This window comes from Gadus chalcogrammus, chromosome 23 (assembly GCF_026213295.1).
Source record: "Gadus chalcogrammus isolate NIFS_2021 chromosome 23, NIFS_Gcha_1.0, whole genome shotgun sequence".
In the NCBI taxonomy this organism is placed as follows: domain Eukaryota; kingdom Metazoa; phylum Chordata; class Actinopteri; order Gadiformes; family Gadidae; genus Gadus; species Gadus chalcogrammus.
The window spans coordinates 10,439,889-10,457,820 of NC_079434.1; the positions used below are offsets into that span (position 1 = coordinate 10,439,889).

General features: G+C 48.9%; 1 protein-coding gene across 1 annotated transcript in view; it reads left to right on the forward strand.

Annotated features, from left to right (window-relative positions):
- cacnb2a (calcium channel, voltage-dependent, beta 2a) overlaps nt 1–17,699 on the forward strand; it is a 48,158-nt gene extending 30,459 nt beyond the window's left edge. The window contains exons 2-12 of the mRNA XM_056584819.1: nt 2,863–2,985; nt 3,309–3,445; nt 4,065–4,141; nt 5,409–5,527; nt 8,572–8,652; nt 9,137–9,195; nt 10,229–10,338; nt 11,255–11,406; nt 12,394–12,489; nt 13,184–13,369; nt 14,885–17,699. Of these exons, the coding sequence (XP_056440794.1) occupies nt 2,863–2,985; nt 3,309–3,445; nt 4,065–4,141; nt 5,409–5,527; nt 8,572–8,652; nt 9,137–9,195; nt 10,229–10,338; nt 11,255–11,406; nt 12,394–12,489; nt 13,184–13,369; nt 14,885–15,625 (1,881 nt within the window). The 3' untranslated portion in view covers nt 15,626–17,699. The remainder of the gene's footprint in view (nt 1–2,862; nt 2,986–3,308; nt 3,446–4,064; nt 4,142–5,408; nt 5,528–8,571; nt 8,653–9,136; nt 9,196–10,228; nt 10,339–11,254; nt 11,407–12,393; nt 12,490–13,183; nt 13,370–14,884) is intronic.
- The last annotated feature ends 233 nt before the right edge of the window (nt 17,700–17,932 follow it).

Consider the following 17,932-nt stretch of genomic DNA (forward strand, 5'->3'; position numbering starts at 1 on the left):
TTACTCAATTTGACGTCATAGTTAGTAGGAGTAGTAAGCAAGTACGCGGTTTCGAACACACCCATTGCATTGGGCTGGTGGGGCTAGAGCCCCTCTTGCCCCTCCAGACAAACTCAGCCGGAAGAAGCAAGCCAGGGTCGAGTAAAAATTAAATAAAGGCGCCAAACTTATTATTTGATAGTAATTTCTGGGGAGATTATTTTTTAAATATATACATATATATAAAAATATAGATATTATATTTTCTATACATATATTATTTTCATTTTCCTTTTCTTTTCTTTTTTTCTTGTGAGAGTAGGTGGGGCCGAGCCCCACTTGCCCCTAATGACCAGTCGCCACTGGTATGAAGGAATGTAAAGTGGGGGCCCTTGAAAGTGCGTCACGCTCCCCCACCGCAGGCGCCGGGGCAGCAACAGCGCGGCTCTACACCGCCGGAGCCCGGTCAACGCTGCGTGCCGTAGCGCAGTTTACATAAAATATTCATAGTCTGAGAAGAGAGCTGAGGAGCGTGTCTCCTTCGGCCTCCTCCCTCGCTCCACCTCCTGTCGACTTCAGGTGGAGGCAACCTCCTAAACGTGGGGGGTATTCAGATTGAGAAGGCTTCAGTCATCCAGGCGGGGGGAATGTTTGGTTGGAATTGCTCTGCTCAAGATAGAAAAGGCTTTGTGGAAAAATTAAAACACACACAATTCTGAAGTGCCCCCCCCCCTCCCCCCGGTCAGGTGGATTGGAGCAGCGATAGGTGGGAGGAGGTAAAGGAGTTAGGGGTACGCCTCCGTGTGAAGGAGCAGAGGAGGAGCAGGAGAGGGGCAGGGTGGAGCTTATGTTTAGGAGGTGGTGCATGAGGATATTGGATGACACGTGTTCTCTGCAGGACTGCCAGGTCATTAGGATTCCTAAGTGATGACGCACGCTGGGGATCAATAGTAGACGAGGAGTGAGGAAGAGGTAGTGGGGAAGTGGAGGAGGGAGAGCAGGGAGAGGAGAGGAGGAGGAGGAGAGATGAGTGAAGGCGGAGACGGGGAAGGAGGTTGAAGTATGGATCCGAAGAGGGTGGAGGAAGTGGAGGAAGTGGAGGGGAGGAGGCGGGAAGAGAGGATGCTGATGAGGAGAAGGAGAGGACGAGGAGGTGGAGAGGCATGAGCCGAGTGCTTTCGTTCGGGTGGAACGTCCCACCCTCCACCGTGTGACGGCATACGTCCACCTCCAAGGACACTGTGACCTCCCCCAGGCCCAGCTCCCCTCACCCTCTCTGGGGGGGGCTCCATGGAACCAGCACCCCCTCCTGCTAGGGGTAGATGTATTCAGTCATTGTCAGATACTGCATGGCTCGATACCATATGCTAATGAGGCGTGTGACATCAGAGGCTGCGGTGAATAAAGGGGGGGGGGGGGGGGGGGGGGGTCATCTTGACATAAATTGAAACCTACTGCATAGAGATGAGATTATTTAACATTGGAGATACCGCCGTTTGATAAACAACCATCCATGCTAATCCCTCTCCAGCCAATCCTGAGGGTTCTCTCGCACCGATAGTGCCAAATCAGGGCTTCTGTTGGGGGGCAGGACAGGCTTCCTGCTCGAGGAGGTTGTCAAGCTGGGGGGAGGACATTGGGGATCGCATCCAGACCCTGGGACCTGGTGGTCAAGCACCATTGCCGAGATACGAGTTCCCAGCCCCCCCCTTCGTGTACCTTTCTACGGAAACTTGTTAAATTTGAACTTGTGATACGTCCGAGCCCTAACAGGCTTGGGGGCTCCTGATGTTCTTGTTCCTACCTCATGTGTGTCCTCTGACCGAACGCTGGCCTGGATTCAGGACTTTACTCTGCAGTTAAGTCCTGGGGAGCGCGTGCTGCTGCTGAAGTGGTTGTGTGTGCGTGTGGCAGGACTATAAACATTTCATTTGTTCTGCGCATTAGGGAGGTCGAAGATGATCCTGTCGGTAGGTCCGCGGTTATTTAGTCGCTGGTAAATATTCAGGATTTACGGTGGGTGTCGTTATTATAGATAAACACTAAACCTCAGAGCACATGACCTGAGAGATCCACCTCTACGGCAGAGCAGGGACAAACAGTTAATAATACCTCTGTTCATACAGTGGAGATAAAACATACATTAGCTTTATTATTATTTGATGTGAGCATCGTTTATTGTTTGGAATTCATAGTGATTCATGGTGCTGTGTGTTGTGGGAGAGGTATTTAGGATGGGGTTAAAGCTTGTGTAGGCCATTCGGAGAAACCAGCCAAAGTAAGCTAGGCTTTGAAAGTCTCAAAATGAAAACATCTCACCCCTCCCTTCAGGCCTTCCTTGTAAAGACACTCCCCCGAACCACGACTAGCTTGATAGGTCTGCCTAGCCTTGGGCAAGACTCCGCTCAGGCCTGATGAGGGCAATGGCAGAGTGAGTGCAGCACAGGTAACAGAGTGGGTAGGTAGACAGGTAGGCCCTCTAAACATTTTATTTGGGCATGATTTAATTATTTGATGGTCCGATCACAGGCCGGCGACAGCCACCAAAACTGGATCACCTACCCTAGCTTTAATGGAGTCATTCACTGTGTTTCTTTCATTTATTCATCAAACTTCCCTGGTGACTCACTGACAAAACACTAATACTCATAACTGACACTCATAGCTACACATCATACAAATCCGGTCTCTGGATTAAAGCTTCGGCTAAATGAATGAATTCTAAATAATTAATTCAAAATCACTGCAGTATCTAAAAGGCATTCAGATGCGATGGTTTGGTGGATGATTATATTTATGATATGCACTCTGATATTTCTCTCTCTCTCTCTCTCTCTCTCTCTGTGTCTCTCTCTGTCTCTCTCTCTCTCTTTCTCCCCACAGACCAAACCAGTGGCGTTCGCTGTCCGTACTAATGTCCACTACAGCTCAAGTCAGGACGATGACGTCCCGGTGCCCGGCATGGCCGTTTCCTTCGAGGCTAAAGACTTCCTGCATGTCAAAGAGGTGCGGTCAGAGCTGTAGTAGCCATTGGTACCCTCCGCTTTGACATTCAACTATTCATTGATAACTTCTGTTTCTGATCTGTATGAACCATATGCTGCCGATGCATTTTTATTTTACTGCAGTTTTCTATGTCTGGATTTTCTCTTGCTCTTCTTCTCTTACGTTTTTGTCTTGAAGTATTGTATGATGAGTAATTATTTCTATCCATTTGTAATCACGTTGTTTAACACACGGTTTGGGGATGTGTGGATGTGCTTTGGCCTTCAAATCGCCTGATGTTGGTATCCACTTCCAGTTGACGTTTGTCTCCGCTGCCTGTGCAGAAGTTCAACAACGACTGGTGGATCGGGCGGCTGGTGAAGGAGGGCTGTGAGATTGGCTTCATCCCCAGCCCTGTCAAGATAGAGAGCTCCCGCCTCCTCCAGGAGCACAGGGCCAAGCAGGGCAAGTTCCACTCCAGGTACCCCGCGCCTCCTTCACCTCCTCATTCTTCTCCTCCAACTCTTCCTCCGCCGTTCCTTCCTGCTCTTCCTTCTACTCCTCCTACGTCTCCTCCTCCACTTTTCCTTCTCCTACTCTTCCTCCTCTTCCTTCTCCGTCCCTCCCTCCTCTTCCTTCTGTTCTTCTTCCCTCCTCATACTTCTCCTTCTCTTCCTTCTCCATCCCTCCCTCCTCTTCCTTCTGTTCTTCTTCCTCCTCATACTTCTCCTTCTCTTCCTTCTCCATCCCTCCCTCCTCTTCCTTCTGTTCTTCTTCCTCCTCTTCCTTCTCCATCCCTCCCTCCTCTTTCTTCTCATCCATCACCCCTTTGTCTTCTACTTTCACTGAGTTTGCCACACCGTCTTCCACCTCCTCCTTCTTCACCTAGTCTCTATAGCGTCCTCCTCCTCCAGCTTCTCTTCCTCCCCCTCTACCTCCTCCCTTTCCTCCCTCCCACTCTCATTGCCGTGTTCTTAGTTCTCAAAATCGAAGCATTTGGTTCTTGTCAAGGACAAACATTATTTTCATTGTGTTAATCATAAATGTATTTATGATTTAACTTAGATTTACTTTTCCACTTTATCTTGACTCTTTTTCAGTAAATTGGGAGCGATTTCCTCAACTAGTTTAGGGGAGGTGATTCCTAACTCGCGTAAATCCACGCCACCCTCCTCTGGTGAGTCACAACGAGACCTTCTGCTCCGTAACACATGTGACCTGACAGACCCTCTCTGTAACCGTAACACATGTGACCTGACAGACCCTCTCTGTAACGTAACACATGTGACCTGACAGACCCTCTCTGTAACCGTAACACATGTGACCTGACAGACCCTCTCTGTAACCGTAACACATGTGACCTGACAGACCCTCTGCTCTGTAACCGTAACACATGTGACCTGACAGACCCTCTCTGTAACCGTAACACATGTGACCTGACAGACCCTCTCTGTAACCATAACACATGTGACCTGACAGACCCTCTCTGTAACTGTAACACATGTGACCTGACAGACCCTCTCTGTAACCGTAACACATGTGACCTGACAGACCCTCTCTTTAACCGTAACACATGTGACCTGACAGACCCTCTGCTCTGTAACCGTAACGCATGTGACCTGACAGACCCTCTGCTCTGTAACGTGTGAGCCAACAGATTGTTAACATGTCCTCAGTTGAAGCCAGGGTAAAACCAGCTACTGCAAAGTCATTTCATTGTAATACTTCCCCTGCACATTATGTTTGCATAAAACCCTTATTTTCTGTCTGTGAAATGTGGTTGTTTAACGGTGATGTTCTGATTCATCGTCCTCCTGATCTACAGTCCTGCAGAGCCTAGAGGCGGAGCTGCTCCTCCTGACAGCTGCTTGTATGTGTGTGTGTGTGTGTGTGTGTGTGTGTGTGTGTGTGTGTGTGTGTGTGTGTGTGTGTATGTATGTGTGTGTGTGTGTGTGTGTGTGTGTGTGTGTGTGTGTGTGTGTGTGTGTGTGTGTGTGTGTGTGTGTGTGTGTGTGTGTGTGTGTGTGTGTGTGTGCGCGTGGGTGGGGTTCTCCATGTGATGGTTCTTTGTGATGGCTCTATGTGTGTGATCCTATTGGTGATGGTATTATATGTGAGGGTTCTATCTGTGATGGTTCTATGTTTTGGATGGTTCTATGGGTGATGTTCTGTGTATGGTTCTATGGTGATGGTCCTGGGTGCATGTGGTTCTATCTTTGATGGTACTGGGTGCACGTGGTTCTACGCGTGTGGTTCTATGTGTGATGGTACTGGGTTCATGTGTTTCTAAAAGTGATGGTGCTGGATGCATCTGGTTCTATGCATTGTGTACTGTGCATGTGGTTCTATAGGTGACACCACTTGGTTCCTGTGGTTCTATGCGTGTGGTTCTATATGTGATGTTCTGTGCGTTCTATGTGTGATGTTTCTGGTTGTGGTTCTAGCGTTTGACCTGGACGCTACTGGTCTAGAGGGCGAGGAGGCTCCAAGCTCCCCTAAAGCCAGCCCCAGCACCCTGTCCTCTACGCTAGGTAGAGAGAAGAGAATTCCCTTCTTTAAGAAGGTAACCACACCCTCCAAGCCCCGCCCACAGCGCCCCCTCCAGCCAATCCGCTGTCTCTCTGCCCAGCCGCACGGCCAATCACAAGCAACCGCCCACCGCCTGGCTCCGTGTTCCTTTCTGCCTCACCTTCCTGGGGGGCTAGTGTCGCTAACGTGCTAGTCTTTAGCAAGCTAGTGGTTAGCGCGCTAGTCGTAAGCATGCTAGTCTTTCGCACGCCTTACTAACCTGTTTTTCTCTCCGCCCTCTGCGTCTCGTAGCCAGACTGAAGCATAAATCGGTAAGTTCTGGTCCCGTAATGCGGCGCTCCAGTCTGCTGTTGTTGTAATAATGTCAACATTATTACATTATATTATTACAATGTTAACATTATCATATTGTTTCATTTTACTGTTATAAAGTATTATACACTAATTTACATTTGACTTGTATTAGTATAAACAGTATATATTAGTTAATAGTATTACATCCTTGATGTAATAAAGATGTTGAGTTAGGGGATAGGGATGGTGAAAGAGGGAGGTGGGGAGGGAGGGAGAGTGGGGGAGAGAGAGCTTGACAAGAAAGGAGGTCAATAGTGACAATATCCAATATCAAAATATTTACATATCCTTAGGATTGCATCGTGTTTATGTTGTGACTGACTACAGGAAGATATACTATGACCTCAAGCACTATGCTGACATCATGAGCTGTGTTGTCTCAATGCCTGATGCATGAGCTCTGTGTGTTCAAGTGTGTGTGTGTGTGTGTGTGTGTGTGTGTGTGTGTGTGTGTGTGTGTGTGTGTGTGTGTGTGTGTGTGTGTGTGTGTGTGTGTGTGTGTGTGTGTGTGTGTGTGTGTGTGTGTGTGTGTGTGGGTGTGTGTGTGTGTCTGTGTGTGTGTGTGTGTGTGTGTGTGTGTGTGTGTGTGAGAGAGTTGTTCTTTCCTGTGGGACCAATGGGAGCTTAGTGTGTTCAGCTCATTAATAACTTAGCATGACATCATCTCTGGTCCCAAGCTTCCTTTAGCTTGTTTCCGCTTCATGTAAAGATACGTTTCTACTACTTTATATGGAGGAACACTACTCTGCTCATTCAGAATAGAATAATGCTCACAATATAGCCTCTTAAACATATGAGTCTCTAGTGACTACATGTTACCTGTTGTTAAAAAACGTTTACTTTACGTTACTTTTACCTTTAGTCGTTTAGCACTTTCTCAGACGAGACTTCCAAGTGAGGTTCAGAAAACGCAATACTGGAGTAGCTACAAGGTCCAAGTGTGGCACCAACAGGGGTCCCAAGACATGCACAGAGTGAGGGACTGTCGTGCAAAGACCACCTAGACAGAGTGAGGGACTGTGGTCCAAAGACCACCTGGACAGAGTGAGGGACTGTGGTCCAAAGACCACCTGCACAGAGTGAGGGACTGTGGCCCAAAGACCACCTGCACAGAGTGAGGGACTGTGGTCCAAAGACCACCTGCACAGAGTGAGGGACTGTGGCCCAAAGACCACCTGCACAAATTGAGGGACTGTGGTCCAAAGACCACCTGCACAGAGTGAGGGACTGTGGTCCAAAGACCACCTGCACAGAGTGAGGGACTGTGGTCCAAAGACCACCTGCACAGAGTGAGGGACTGTGGTCCAAAGACCACCTGCACAGAGTGAGGGACTGTGGTCCAAAGACCACCGGCACAGAGTGATGTGCCGATAGGTGTCTCTAGGTGTCCCCTGGCAGAGTCCAGAGTAGCTGTATGAGTTACACCACAGTATAAGTAGCTGTATGAGTTACACCACAGTATAAGTAGCTGTATGTGTAACACCACAGTATAAGTAGCTGTATGTGTAACACCACAGTATAAGTAGCTGTATGTGTAACACCACAGTATAAGTAGCTGTATGAGTAACACCACAGTATAAGTAGCTGTAGCTGTAGACGAGGAACATGGAGACATGTTCACATCCAACATGTTCCTCCTCAGAGTGATGTCCGTCTGAACACACTGCGCTCCACAAGGTCCATGTGGTCGAAAACTGTCGACCAAAAACCCTCCGATCCCCCAGAATGCTCTGCTTTCACCTCAATCTAATCTGCTGTGGCCTCTTTCTGATATGCACTCCTAAACCATCTGAATCCTTCAGAAACATTCTAGAAAAGTATAGAATCTTTCAAACATTCTAGAGGCATTCTAGAACACTAGGAATTCTTCTAGAAGAAGTGTTTTGAAGCTTCTTGAAGCAATGCTTTCATGCTTCTAACATCTTTCTGAAAGCTGCTTGTACTGTTTGTATACATATCAAACACACAGTGTTTGATCTAATAATTAATAATAATAAAGATAATTGTACCCATTGACCTTAAAAGGAAGTTAAAACCGTGTGTGTGGTGTTTGTTGAAGTGGTTATAGTCCAGGTGTCTTATTACACAGTTCATAAACCTCTGGGCTTTAAATTGTCAGCCTGTTACCGTGCCGACCACTCTGAGTGATTCATGATGCTGTCTGTTTACATTTATAGCCATGAGAGTGTTTAACTGTCTTCTTCTGCTCTCCTCTGTCCCGCCTTGACTTTCTTTCCTTTTCTCTTCTCTCCATCTCCTCTCCTATTTTCATCGTCTCTGCCCTCCTCCTCCTCTTCTCCTCTCTCCTCCTCTCCTCTCCTCTCTCTCTCCCTCTCCCTCTCTCGTGCCTCCTCTCCTCTCCTCTCCTCTCCCTCTCTCGTGCCTCCTCTTCTCCTCTCTCCTCCTCTTCTCTCCTCTCCCTCTCTCGTGCCTCCTCTTCTCCTCTCTCCTCCTCTCCTCTCCTCTCTCGTGCCTCCTCTTCTCCTCTCTCCTCCTCTCCTCTCCCTCTCTCGTGCCTCCTCTTCTCCTCTCTCCTCCTCTTCTCTCCTCTCCCTCTCTCGTGCCTCCTCTTCTCCTCTCTCCTCCTCTCCTCTCCTCTCTCGTGCCTCCTCTTCTCCTCTCTCCTCCTCTCCTCTCCTCTCTCGTGCCTCCTCTTCTCCTCTCTCCTCCTCTCCTCCTCTCCTCTCCCCTCCTCTCTCGTGCCTCCTCTTCTCCTTCTGCCAGTCGGAACACGTTCCTCCCTATGATGTGGTGCCGTCCATGCGGCCCGTGGTTCTGGTCGGTCCGTCTCTGAAGGGCTACGAGGTGAACCAGAACACAGACCACCCAGACCCTAACGCAGACCCCAAAAACCATAACAGAGCCCACCCAGACCCTAACGCAGACCACCGAGACTTTAAAACAGACCTGCCAGACGCCCCCAGACTCTAACACAGACCCCCTCTGCTCAGGTCAAGAAAGGATCCATCGTATTAGTATATTCCTTAATCAAACCTACAGTCTCAAAGCTTCATAAACCACATAACACGATCATTAATAATGATTAATGATCCATCCTAGATCTATCATGAATTTGAGCAAGTCTGGATATCTGGCATAGTTAAAAGAGCAGAGGCTCACTGTCTACACGGACCCCTAGAACAGACCCTAAACCTAAGACCCCAGACCCCTCCTGGTCCAGAACAGACCCTATCCCAGAACCCAGACCCCTCCTGGTCCAGAACAGACCCTAAACCTAAGACCCCAGACCCCAGACCGAGTCCTAACCCTCGTCTCGTCTCGTTGAAAGGTGACGGACATGATGCAGAAGGCGCTGTTTGACTTCCTGAAACACAGATTTGAGGGAAGGTAGGTTCACCGTGCAGCGGTCCTTTATTTACCCCCCTTCCTCTCTTCTCTCTACCCCTCACCCTCTTCCTCTCTTCTCTCTACCCCTCACCCTCTTCCTCACTTCTCTCTCTCTCCCTCCCCTCTTTCCTCCCGCCCTCTCCCACTCTGGTATTTCCCTTTCCCCTGGGGCCTGGTGAGAGAGTGTGTGTCTGTGTGTGTATCTGTGTGTTTGTTTGGCCAGGGAAGTCTTCTTTAAATAGTCTAGGGTCCATGTCCTTAATAGGCCATGATGGGAGAGGACTCTCTTCACTCTCCCCTCGCTCCACACTTTATTCCCCTTCTATCTATCCCTCTACCTCTCTTACTCCTCCACAAATCCCTCCATCGATCCTCCTGTCTCCAATCTATCTATCCCTCCCTCTCAACCATTCCTCTACACTCCTACCCTGTTCCTCATCCCTCCATCTCTCTCTCCACCCTCCACCCAATAGGAGTCCATCTTGTTTCTCCACCTGGACTCAAGTCAGGTTCAGCAGCTTCACTCATCCCTGCTTCTCTTTCTTACTCTCCAACGCCCGGGAGTGTTGTTTCTGTTGATGTCGATGGCTCCCCACCCTCCTAACCGCACTGGAGTGTTGTTCCTGCTGTTTGGTCGCTCCTCGCTCCCTGCAAGGCTGCTTATGCTTGGGTTCAACACCGCTCTACTGTTCACCATCCCGAGATACCAAGAGCAGCTAGATAGAACAATTAACTGATTGACCAATCACCTGGTTCGAATGCTAAGTTGTGCTATGCTTCACTATGTACTTTTTAGAAATGCAGCACTAGACACTTTTACCCTGAGTGACCGTCAGTGAATATAGGTCAGGTCATGAAGGAGCAGGTAGAGGGTCGTGCTCTAGCATGCCTACAGATAGGCCGAGGACATTGGGGATCGAACCCAGAACCTTCCAGTTGGGAGTCGAACACCCTAACTGTAGTCCTTCCTGCCACCACGTCATTATACTCCATAACGCTTGGTGCTCTGTTGTCTCCTCCTCCTCTCGTTCAGGATCACCATCACCAGGGTGACGGCAGACATCTCTCTGGCCAAGCGCTCGGTGCTGAACAACCCCAGCAAGCACGCCATCATCGAGCGCTCCAACACGCGCTCCAACCTCGGTATGTGTCCCGCACCCACCTCCGCCACCGCTACACAAACAAGGACCCCGCCAACATCTGCCGCTTCCCTTCTGGATTTCAGGAGGCAGCATGCGTGGAGAAAAGGAGAGGGGATTTAGAGGAAATATACGATGGACTGTTGACATTGATTATGATTACCCCCCCCCCCACCCTCCAAGAATATAAAGGATCAGACACTATGATTTGAGGGTTCGAGACCAACTCAAGGGAGGTGATGGGTGGGGGGGTGGATTCAAGAGGGATGATGTCATCAAGGCTCGAAGAGCAACAGTAGTGAGGCTATAGCTCGAGCACTGCATGGCTAAAGCACAGGCCTATTTCGGCGATGACAGACGTTGTGGTTTGTTCTTGATTAAGATGAATAAGATGGTCCCCCCGTCTTATTTCCCGTTGAGGCTTTTCAACGGCATCTTTTTCCAGTGTGTCTTACTCGGTGGGCTTTAGGTTTGGAGCGGTCCCTAGCTTCTGAATGCTGGGCTTATGTAATGTTCTCCTGAGGTCATGCGTTTAGCTCCTGGCTACCCAGGAGCCCCCCCCCCCTCCCCCAGACGGTACAGGAATGTGTCTGAATCAAGTCTCTCATATGCAGCAGAAGTGGAGCAATCAGGACCCAATGTATTCTACAGATTAAAACCACATGGAGGGCTGTGAGGCTCGCCAGGGGCTGGGCTGGCTCAAGGCAGAACGTACACGCTGGTGGTGATACGATACACAGTTAATACTAGTGTGACGCAAATACAGCAACACATTGTGAGGAATTTTTAAAATCAACAGGTCATCAAACATTTGGATTTGAATTCAACGCATCCAACAAACAATGATCAGGGTGAAAGCTTGCGCTACGACACCGAGTTGTTGTGGTGATATTCGACTGTCCGGTATTCCGTCCGCACAGCGGAGGTCCAGAGCGAGATCGAGAGGATCTTCGAGCTGGCCCGGACGCTGCAGCTGGTGGTACTGGACGCCGACACCATCAACCACCCCTCCCAGCTGGGGAAGACCTCCCTGGCCCCCATCCTCATCTACGTCAAGATCAACTCCGTTAAGGTGAGGACCAGGGGGGGGGGGGGGGGGGGTGACCCCTGACCCCTGACCCCTAACGCCTCGTGCCCACTGCCTCCGTCCGTTGACTGATCCCCATTGACTTTGAATGGGGACGGAGGCGCAATGCATTGTGGGTCCGTCCGCTGAAGGCTCCGTCAAAAAGTTGAAAAATGTTCAACTTTTTCGGCAGCGACGGATCCGTCATCCAATCTGATCACGTATGCAAATTTAAGCACTGTGACGCTACTCGGGCTCTGACGACCCTGGAAACCTCCCCTATCCGTCAGCCACGCCTTCCCAGTCCTTTGACTGACGGTGCAGTGGGCATGAGGCGTAACCCTCCCAGTCCTGTATTCAACATGAGTCCTCAGTCCTCAGCGGCGGCAGACCCTGATGAAATAGTTTGAGCTGGGTACGACGTAGGTCCACCCAGCACCCAGCCGCTGTAGCTACACGTATGGGAAGACGTCCAAACCCACAAATTAAACCCTAACAATCCCTCAGCAGTAGACAATAATCCGTCCGACCAGGGCTGTCTAGAACTAGGACACATATTTGATATGTTCAGGGAAAACATTGTTGCGTCTGTGCCGCTGTTGTATTTCAATGAGATAGCACAACATCGAGGTTAGTGGCGAGTACTGGCTGGAGCCGGTTCCCCGCTATTACTCAGCTATTCCCGTGACGGTGGTTTTAAATACATGCCTGTCACCTGACACTTTCATCTCAATAGATCAATAGAAACGCTGGTGCTGGTGTTTCAGGCACGCAGCACTAAAAACATTGACGTTTTTAATCAAACCGTCCTCTCTCACACTTCACACTCTCCCCTCCACTGTCTCACCCTTCAATTGCTGTCAGTGTCCACTCCTGATACAACCTGCCTCATCTTGGTGTTACTACTGTTGTACACTGGGGATGCCACGCCAAAGTGATGACTGTTTGCTGAGGTGTTAATTGTCCCCTGACCTTGACCCTGTCCCCTCCCAGGTCCTCACCAGGCTGATAAAGTCCAGGGGGAAGTCCCAGGCAAAGCACCTCAACGTCCAAATGGTCGCGTCCGACAAGCTATCGCAGTGCACTCCTGTGAGTATAGCAGCGAACACAAACACGTTACCTAGACACATGCATGTTAACTACACACGTACACGTTACCTATAAACATACATGTTAACCGGGCACATATTATGCTAGCTCTACACGTAGGCCTACCATCCTCACTCTAGTCTCACCATATTAACACCATGCTGCCTCCACACGTACCATGCTAACACCATGCGTACTCCACACGTACCAAACCCAAGTTTCACCTTGTTTCAGTCTACATCCACTTAAACAACCTTTTGGGATTGTGATTTTTCTTGATAGACGGCTTAACATTTAACATTTACATTTAGGGCATTTAGCGCTTCTATCCAAAGCGGCTTACATCAGTTAATACACACATTGACACACCGACGGCAGAGTCAACCATGCAAGGCGACAGCCAACTCATCAGGAGCAGTTAGGGTTAAGTGTCTTGCTCAGGGACACATCAACACTCAGCTAGGAGGAGCTGGGGATCGAACTAGCAACCTTTCGGTTACAAGACAACTGCTCTACCTCCTGAGCTAAGCCTGTATGTCTGACAGGCTTAACATACGCCTGCCAGACATACGCCTGGCCTCCCCAGCCCTAGGTTCACTATAACCCCCAGCCTCACCAGGCCATCCCATCATGGCGCTGGATGTGTCCTCTGTGTGCTGGCCTGACCTCTCGCTCCCGGCCCTCTGGGCTCCAGGAGATGTTCGACATCATCCTGGACGAGAACCAGCTGGAGGACGCCTGCGAGCACATGGCCGACTACCTGGAGGCCTACTGGAAGAGCACCCACCCCCCCAGCTCCAGCCCGCCCCAGGACCCCCCGCCCGAACCGGAGGAGGAGCCCCTGCCCATCAGCCCCCCCCCTCCCGCCGCAGGCTTCCAGGTAGACCAGACCACCACCCGGACCCCCATAGCCCCAACCACCCAGCCCCCCACCCCAATCCCCCCCCCCCCCCAAACCAATCATACTGACCGTACCATCTCAATCAGACGTTTAGGTTCAGGAGTAAGGTTAAAGAGGGTTACGTTTAGGTTTTGGGTTAGAGATGGTTGAGTGTAGGTGATAGGTTAGAGATGGTTAAGTGTAGGTGATAGGTTAGAGATGGTTAAGTGTAGGTGATAGGTTAGAGATGGTTAAGTGTAGGTGATAGGTTAGAGATGGTTAAGTGTAGGTGATAGGTTAGAGATGGTTAAGTGTAGGTGATAGGTTAGAGATGGTTAAGTGTAGGTGATAGGTTAGAGATGGTTAAGTGTGGGTGATAGGTTAGAGATGGTTAAGTGTAGGTGATAGGTTAGAGATGGTTAAGTGTAGGTGATAGGTTAGAGATGGTTAAGTGTAGGTGATAGGTTAGAGATGGTTAAGTGTGGGTGATAGGTTAGAGATGGTTAAGTGTAGGTGATAGGTTAGAGATGGTTAAGTGTAGGTGATAGGTTAGAGATGGTTAAGTGTAGGTGATAGGTTAGAGATGGTTAAGTGTAGGTGATAGGTTAGAGATGGTTAAGTGTAGGTGATAGGTTAGAGATGGTTAAGTGTAGGTGATAGGTTAGAGATAGGTGATAGGTTAGAGATGGTTAAGTGTAGGTGATAGGTTAGAGATGGTTAAGTGTCGGTGTTAGGTTAGAGATGGTTAAGTTTAGGTATTAGGTTAGAGATGCCTTAGTTTAGCTGTAAGGTTAGAGATGGATAAGTTCTGGTACTAGGTAAGAGATGGTTAGGTTTAGGGATGAGGTTAAGATGCAATGCATTATGTCTGTGTTGTGTCTGAATGTGTATGTTGTGTTTGAGTCCCATCACTAACCAGCACATGCTCCCTTCCTGCCTTCGTTGCTCTCCTGATGGAAACTGACAGATAGATATGGGCAATGCCTCTGATGCTTCTGAATAGTTCTAGGGAACTCAGTGGTAAGTGGGGTTTGTTACGTGCTGTGCTGGAGTCTTTAAAGAACCCCTAAATATCCCCGCTGCTGGGCCGCGGCCTAACCAACGGTTCTTGTTTCTAATTGGTTCAATCAGTGCCATGTGATGTAACGTCCCATGACATCACCCTGGACACATTTGAGCCAATCGCCAACGGCGCCTTGAGTGACATGTTGATTGGGGATCTTTCTGTGGTTTCATTGGTGTGAACATGGACCCTTACCTTCAGCCTCCAGTGTTGTCAGTTAGTTGTTGCCCCTTATTAATTTATGCATTAGAAAATGATCCTCATTGTGGTCATCCGAGGGCCCACTTATGACACTAGTGTTGAAAACCGCGGCCGGTAATGTTTGGTGTGTTCATGGTCCTGCATGTAGGCCGTCCAGTGTGCAGTGGGTTTGTTGTGATAGGTTGCTGTGGTAGCATGTGTGCTCGCAGGTTTATTAGCATATTTTAACCAGCATGTGTCGCTATCTTCAGAGCGGAGGGAGCGAGCAGAGAGCAGACCGGGGAGGAGGAGGAGGAGGAGGAGGAGGAGGAGGAGGAGGAGGAGGAGTGGAAAGGAAGGCCTCAGATCATCATCATCATCATCATCACCAGCAGCAGCGGCAGGAGAGCCAGGAGCAGGCCGACGGAGAGGAGGAAGAGGAGGAGGAGGAGGAGGAGGAGGAGCAGAATGAGGAGGAGCGCCCCCTGAGGACAGACTCCTCCAGGAGGCCTCAGCACGTCCACCACCGCTCCTCCACCGGCCGCGCCGACCAGCCCCACCACCACCACCACCACCATCACGGCAACAGCAGCCGGGCGCGCGGCCTCTCCCGCCAGGAGACGCTTGACTCAGAGACCCCCGAGAGCCGGGACTCCGCCCACACGGAGCCACGGGTGCAGCCCCACCCCCAGCCACACCCCCGACAGCCCCGCCATCAGCAGGAACAGGAACAGGAGGAGGAGGAGGAGGAGGAGGAGGAAGAGGAGGAGGAGGAGGAGTGTGAGGACGGCGGTGGAGGTGGCGGACGGTACAGGGACCACCACCACCACCACCACCGCCGGGGGGGCGGGGTGGAGCGTGAGCAGGACCACAACGAGAGGAACAAGCAGCGCTCACACCCCCAGCCCCGTCCGCGGGACCCCCACCACCACCACTACTGTGAGGGGGGCGGGGCCTCCCGGAAGAGAGGCGAGGCAGGGGATTGGTCTAGAGACCCTTACATCCACCAGTGACCCAACCAACGACCACACACACACACACACACACACACACACACACACACACACACACACACACACACACACACACACACACACACACACACACACAGAAACGCACAAACACACACAAAGATTCTACACACACAAACAACAGACACAACCCACATAAACATACAACACACACAACCTACATAAACACATACACACCTACAACTTAAACAACATACAGAACCCCCATGCACACACACATACAACATGGACAATTACACACACGTGCAACATACAGAAACGTACACACACATTCAAAATACACACACATACAAAAACATACAAGATTAAGATACACAAACATACATATCCATTCAACATGCACAAACATACACACATGCATCTATATATATATATAACATTTTAAAACATAAACAACAGTTATATACACACTCAGACATAAATACAAACATAAAAACACATGCACTTACATAAACACACACGGATTGAGTGTGACCGGGCGTCCATTTTGTTTCCACTGTGCTGCTACTTCCTGTCTCCCCCCTGACCCCACCGAATGCTTCCTTTGTAAAGACTGTTGCCAGGCAACGGGGATATTTTATTCAATAGACACAATATACTAATATAAATGTGTGTATCTATGCATAGACATTGTGGTTTATGTGTGGATATGCATGGATATTTTGAAATATGCATATTTTAAACCTGTGTTTGATAAAGCATGAACAGAGCTGAACTTCTCCTGTGCTTTCTTGATGTAAGGGTTTAGGCTTTAGGGTTGTCGGTCGGTTTCAGGGCTAAGGTTTGGTTGAAAGGTTTGGTTTCTGGTTTCAGGATAGGGGTTTTATATTAGGGTTAGGTTCTAGGGTTTGGATATGGGGTTAGAGTTTCCTATTAGGGTTAAGGCCCAGACACATCAGGGTGGCCGTCTGACAATGTCAGGCCATCGGTGGGTGTCTGCGGCCGATCCAGCATGTTGAATCAAGAGATGGAGGCCGTCAGCCAGAGATATCCCTCGGATTGGCTGTTCAGCTTTAGCGAATCAATGCAAGAGAGACGGAGGTGAGTAAAGCAGCAAACAAGGTCGTCAAGAGGGCACGCACAGAGATTGTCTCAATTTTCCCCTTTATCTCATCAGATCATTCATTATTTTCACAAATTCTCGATTAGAAGTAGCTGTACCATGAAACCGTCTGAGGGAGAGTTCTGCTTTGTTCAATGTGTCTATATCCACAGTCCTAGGTTGTCCCTTTTTGAAAGACAATACAGACCACCGCAACCTGCTGGTAGGAAGAGATATTTCCTCTAACGCAGGCGCAGAATGTTTGTTCTAGTTGGCCGACGGCGGTAGTCTTTGCGTGCAACTTTTTTGCAAAGACCCAGGCAACGTGTGGCAACAAAACAGACTGCCTTCGTCGCTGCTGCTTCTTTGACGTTCAGTGTGTCAGGGCTTTTAGTTTTTTTGGTTCTAGGGTAAGGTGGGTAAGGGTTCCCTATCAGTGTTAGGGTTGAGGGTTCGGGTTTCCTATTAGGGCTAAGGTTTTGTGTTGGTTTAAGGGTTTCTTTTTATGGCTGGTTTTAGGGTTGGGCTTCCCCGATTATGGTAACGTTTAAGATTCTGGTTTTTGGGGGTTGATTTTAGGGTAAGGTGTTCCGTTTAGGAACAACTTACCAAGTAGTGTCAGGCTCAGGCTTGGAGTTTAGGTTTAGGTTTAACGATTGGTAAAATACCTTATTCAGAAGCATATTCGATTAGCTTCCTTTAATTCGACTACTGATGTGAGGACCAACCAGGTGAGTGGGTGTTGCTTTTCACAGAACATTACATTTCAATTTCATTGGTCTGGTCTGATTCTTATTTTCAGATATTTTATGTTGTTTGTTGATTAGGTATCTTCATCTCCACCTGAAGACAAACCAACTTCCAGCTCTGAACAAGAAGTAATTCTTTGTATTTTTCAAATGGCTCCACTGGGGGTACATCAATACCCTTAAATAAAGAAAACTAGAAAAAATATTTGTCTAACTCCATTACCTCTACTTCAGTTTCTCCTTTTATTTTCACCTTAGTTTTAGGAATCCCTACTTTTTTTTTTAAATACATATTTTAATTGTATCTTTTACTATATTCAGGTGATTTTTATTTTCAAATCAACTTGGATCAAACTTCAAAAATATTGATAGCTAATTCAGACATTTCATACCTGAGTTGACAACTTCATGTTCCCTTTACTTCTTCAGCAGAGAGACTTTTCTCTCATCATCACAGCCGTAGATAAAGCTCAGTGTGCTGCTATGACACAGTGTCCA